Source organism: Loxodonta africana, chromosome X, assembly GCF_030014295.1.
Source record: "Loxodonta africana isolate mLoxAfr1 chromosome X, mLoxAfr1.hap2, whole genome shotgun sequence".
Taxonomy (NCBI): Eukaryota; Metazoa; Chordata; class Mammalia; order Proboscidea; family Elephantidae; genus Loxodonta; species Loxodonta africana.
In genome coordinates, this window is record NC_087369.1 from 168,880,149 (window position 1) to 168,885,691 (window position 5,543).

The 5,543-nt window shown below is 43.4% G+C and overlaps 1 protein-coding gene across 1 annotated transcript; it reads right to left on the reverse strand.

The window, feature by feature from the left end:
• Nucleotides 1–3,351: 3,351 nt before the first annotated feature.
• Nucleotides 3,352–3,889, reverse strand: LOC135228955 (uncharacterized protein CXorf51A-like). The gene is made up of 2 exons (XM_064278489.1): nucleotides 3,767–3,889; nucleotides 3,352–3,579 (listed from the first exon to the last, which is right to left on the reverse strand). The coding sequence occupies exons 1-2, from the start codon at nucleotides 3,887–3,889 to the stop codon at nucleotides 3,352–3,354; spliced, it is 351 nt and encodes a 116-aa protein (XP_064134559.1).
• Between the last annotated feature and the right edge of the window lie 1,654 nt (nucleotides 3,890–5,543).

Here is a 5,543-nt window from a genome sequence, read left to right on the forward strand (position 1 = left end):
TGCAAGAAGACTGCCACATCTTTTTCCCCATGCAGCGGCTGGTGGGTTCAAACGCCAACCCTTCAGTTAGCAGCCAAGTGCTTAAGCACTGCACCACCAGGGCTCCCCAAACATGCATGCACACATAAAAAAAAAAATACAAATTCATGCATGCAAAACTTGTGAAATCTGAATGAGCTCAATGGATTCTACTCATGTCAATTTCTTGATTCTGATATTGTACTAGAGATGTTATCATTGGGGGAAACTGGGTGAAGGGAAAAGAAATCTCGCTATACTATTCCTTACAACTGCATGTGAATCTACGATTATCTCAAAATTAAAAAGAAATTAAAAATTCAATGAAAGGAACTTTGGGTTATCATTTTAATACTACTAAACTCTTAACAAAATAATAAAATATTTTTTTAACATAAAAAGAAATGTAATATTGATACATATGATGTTGTTGACTGCGAACATAATTATGCTGAGTGAAAGAAGCAAGATGCAAATGAATACATACTCTGATTTCTTTTATATAAAACTCTAGAAAAGGTCAACTAATCAGTACTGCCAGAAAGCAGGTCAATAGCTGCTTGGAGATGAAGAGGGTGTGGGAAGGGGTGAGAAGAAGGGAACATAAAGGGGTACAAGGAAATTGTTGGGGCGATGGATGTTCCCTATTGTAACTGCGGTGATGGTTTCATAGGTGTATACATATGTCAAAACTCATGTCCATTATACTGTAATAAAGCCGTTTAAAACAAAATAAAACAAAAATCCTAATGCTACGACCAAATCATCAAGGATTTAAGCAAAATAAAAATAAATAAATAAATGAAAGCCTCCCCCCAGTAGCATAATTAGTGTATTCAGCACTGGGAGAGGAATAATTTTAACACCCGCTCCTCAGTAGAACACATTTTCAGTAATAATAATGAATTAAAATATATAAAACAATGGTTATAAAAGCAATGCCATGTAAAATTTTCTTTTATTGAGCACTTTATATATAACCATGACAGTACAACATAAGAAAATTTTAAGAGAACAAAAAGTCTGAAAAAGGTACAATTTGGACAATAAATGTTCCAACTGATATAATTTTTCATTTTGTAGGTTTAAAATAAACAATTAACAAAGGAAAAATTCACTTTTAAAGATATTGTTCAACTTAAGGAAAATACATTTTGTTCAAACACAGTAAAAATTTGCACTTTTCAGGACTCCCTGGGTGGCACAAATGGTTTGCCCTCGGCTACTAACTGAAAGGTTGGTGGTTCAAATCCACCCAGGGTGATGCTGAAGAAAGGCCTGGTGATCTGCTTCTGTAAGATTACAGTCACTGCGGGTGGGGGAAGTTGGACTTCTCAAGTATTTATGCCTCAACTTTCATTGATTTAGATATTAGTAAAAGGGAGTAGTTACGTAAAATGGCAGAACATAAACTCAAGTTCCTTTTGTTTGCAATCACTGTGCTATCATCGGAAACCCTGGTGGCGTAGTGGTTAAGAGCTATGGCTGCTAACCGAAAGGTCTGCAGTTCAAATCCACCAGGCGCTCCTTGGAAACTCTGTGGGGCAGTTCTCCTCTGTCCTGTATAGCATCGCTATCAGTCAGGATCGACTCGACGGCACTGGGTACGTGTTGGTGTGTGTGTGCCATCATCATTTACTTAGAATCTACTGTTAAAATGCTGGCATATGCATGTCACATCTGACCACTGGGGTTGCAGTCTGGAAGTGGACTGGAAGTAAGCTCAAACAATCCCGATCGTTAGGCCCTCACTTGTGAAAGGAACAGGGGTAGCTGAGTCAGCCTGTCTGGGGCCAGCTTTCTGACAGGGAGTCCTTCAAAATGCTTATCAGTGAAGGGATAAGGACTAAACATGTGCTATCTTGAACCTTACATAAAAAACCAACCCAGGGCCATCGAGTCGATTCTGACTCATAGCGACCCTATAGGACAGAGTAGAACTGCCCCATAGAGTTTCCAAGGAGCGCCTGGTGAATTTGAACTGCCGACCTTTTGGTTCACCACCAGGATTTTCTTGAATCTTACATATCTATTATTAAAACATATCATTAATCACAGCCATCTTTTATAACTTAGACCAACAAAAGATTTTTTAGGAGTTGGGGGCAGAGAATTATTCTGAATGAGAGAAGCCAGACAAAAAGAGTACAGAGACTTTTGACTCCATTTTTATAAACCTCTAAAAAAATGCAAACTCATCTATAGTGACACAAAGCACATCCGTGGTTATCTGGGGAGGGGAGGGGCAGCAGGGGCAGGAGGGGGGATTACAAAGGGGCACAACTATGCTCCTGGGGGTGAGGAATATGTTCACTCTCCTGATTTTGGCCACGGTTTAACATACGCATATATATGACCAAACTCATCACAGTGTATGCTTTAAACACGTGGGCCTGATTGTATGTCAATTATGTGTATGTCAGTCAAATTATATTCTGTTTGCAAAATTATTTTCTCAGCAGGAGAAAACAACTCCGGAAAGAACAAAGATAAAAATTTTTGTGGAAGGAGAGTATTTTGTCGGCGTTATTATTTAGAAATGCTGGAGTGTGGAGGTGATGATAACAACCACACTGGCTTTTACTTGGTTTTGCTCTTGTATGACAACTCTGTGCAGACGATGGTCCCTATGTTGCCTGCTCTGGGGAGGACCACACCCAACGGCCCCGCCCGTGGTAGGCCACAGCTCCACCCCAAGTTTATCAACATGAAAGTGGCCTAATCACTGTTGGGTTTGTGGCCTCCAAACGCCATTATTTCAGACCTTGGGGGTGATACTCACCGAGGTGAGTGTCCTGGTCCTTCGGAGTCCCTTTAATTGCTTACACATAGGGTGGGGGGGGGGGGCATCAACACGTCTTTGAGTAGGGGCCTGAAGGCTATTCCGTTTTCTATTTTTGGGGTTGTGCTGCCACCCACACACATCTCCCCATCTAGGTTCTGACAGTCTATACCCTGATGCCTAGTTCACCCCCTTAACCACCCACCCCCACCTTTGCCTCTCAAAGTGTTGATGAAATTCATCTTCAGTGCCCAGTCCTCCCCCAGTCCTTATCCCCACCGTATGGCTCACTGTGGATCTGTTGGTGTGGCCCCCAACCCTGCAGGACCCCACCTTCCTCCCTCCCTCCCTCCTCACACACCTGCCTCTTCCCTTCCTTTCTCCCTCCCCACCATCAGAGAATTCCACACACACACATATCTCTTTTTCACACCTTGTTGTTTTATTTTAATCATGACATAGGTGTAAGACTCGGTCTCTACATGGTTGGCCACATTCAGACCTCTGGAGACTTGGCAGACAGTTTTGAGGTCTCTGGCTCTGCTCACAAGTTACTGGGAGCTCTGGTCATTACTTGAGGTGGTGGCCTTCTCCATGGACTCTTGGTCCTCGGATGGCTCCTTTAGATTCAGTTTCTTATTAAACTTGTGATAATGGCCGAAGAGTGTTGGCCCTCTAGCTTTCTTAGGCACTCTTGGGCGGGCGGAAGCTTTTAGTGGGGCTTTTTTTCTCAGACTCCCCTGAGGGGATCTTTTTACCCCCGCGGTTGTCTTCGGCACCTGGAAAGACAACAGGGTGAGCAGAGAAGTGCACTGGTTTGGGGGGAAGGGGTTGGGTGGATGGGAACGGGCACTTTATGAGAAGAGGTGTGGGCCGAGGAGGGGTCTGTGCCAGGCAAGGACGGGGAAGGAGTCTTGGGGCAACCTACGGGGAAGAAGAGGAGGAACTTAGGTGCGATTGGCTCACCTGAACACTGCCGCTGGACCTGGGTTGAGCCGGGGCCTTCCCCTTCTTCCTCCTTTTAGGGCTTGGGGCTGGTTGTTCAGTAACTGCGGCCGACGCTTGCGGTTTCCCGGTCGTCTTCGCCATCTCAAAGCCTTCTAGTGGTCTACCCCAGGCCGCCTGACCCCCCTCTATTTATACCCGTCCCCAGGAGCCACACCCTTCAGCTTTGTTTGGTCAGCAAGGCACTGCCGCCAATGGTAGCCCGTGGAGGGTGTGACATCACAGAGCACAGCCTGACGCCTCCGTGGGGGAGGGGATGCTGGGGAGGCCAAGATGAGGTTGCGACGTCACAAAGGACATCCTGACACCCCCATGGTGGGGAGGAGGGGGGATGCTGAGGAGGCAAAGACACTGTGGTTGGAGAAAGGGGGCCTTTCTTTAGCATTCCCTGAAGAGCCTTCCAAACCGATCCTGCCACTCCTCCTCGTGTTCATTTATGGTGGCACACATAACAGGAAGAGGGTGTTTCCTCCAAGTCGTTCCCCATGGCCACCCCCACTCAGTGGTTCATTCTGTTGTTTCCCACCCTTCAACATTACCTAGTATTTTTTATACTCAGTACCCAGTGCCGTCAAGTCAATTCTGACTCATAGCCTAAAATCCCTCTAAGGTAATGTGGTTATATTTAAGTCTTGGTGGAGATAGAAATCATCCCACAAACAAACAAAAAGACATAGAATGCATGCATCAAGTTTTGCTTATCCATACCTCTTTTGAGGGACACCTATGTTAGCTCTACATCCCGCTGCCACAAAGTTCTGATGACCATCATCATTCATGCCCCTTTATGCACTTCTGCATGTATTTCTCTGATATATACACATATATCCCTTTTTTTTTTTTAACCCTTGAGTGTGAGCTTTACCTAGTGAGTTGTTCCTAATAAATAGAGTCCGTCAAAACTGAAGGGATGTAATTAATGTGCATAGGTTACAAAAGATTTTGGCTTCCATCTTGCTAGAACTCTCTCTGGCCAGCAATCTCTTGCCTTCTTGCTTTCCCATTGTGAGATGCTCAGTGAAGAGGCACATATGGTGATGAACAGCTCATGAGGAACTGGGCCCTCAGAATAACAAATGTTCAAGGAACTCAATCCTGCCAGCAACCCTGTGAGGGAACTGGGAAGTGAATTCTTCCCAGTTGAGCATTAAGATGATGCAGCCTTGTAAGAGACTCAAGCCAGGGGACCCAGCTAAGATGCATCCAGATCCTTGGACCATAAAAACATTAAGATAATAAATGTTGTTTTAAGCTACTAAGTTTTGGGGCAATTTGTTACGCAGCAATAGATAGCTAATACACTTGTGTTATCCAACTTTCTAAGTGTGGTAAATCTGGTATAAAATACAGTCTTGTTTCACATCTCTGGTTACTCATGATGTAGTAGTAATCAGATTCAGTATCTGATTCAGATTTTCTATTCTTTAAATTAGTTCTTGAGTATTAATTATGTCTCTCATTTTTCTGTTTTTGATTTCTTATATTTTTCATGTTGAATTCACTAGTCCCTTTTATTTTATGGATATTAATTCTTTGTTGGTGAATGTTGTCTTTGATGTATTGTTAAACAGAAATCCTTGCTATTTGTCCAACTTGGTTATTTTCCACATACCTAACTAGTTTTCCTGCACTATCTGATATATGATGGTATATCATTTTTAGGGAGTATTATTTCATTGGTCCTGGCCTCCAATATTAGGTTGAATGGAGACAGTATCAGATAACGATATCATAGTTC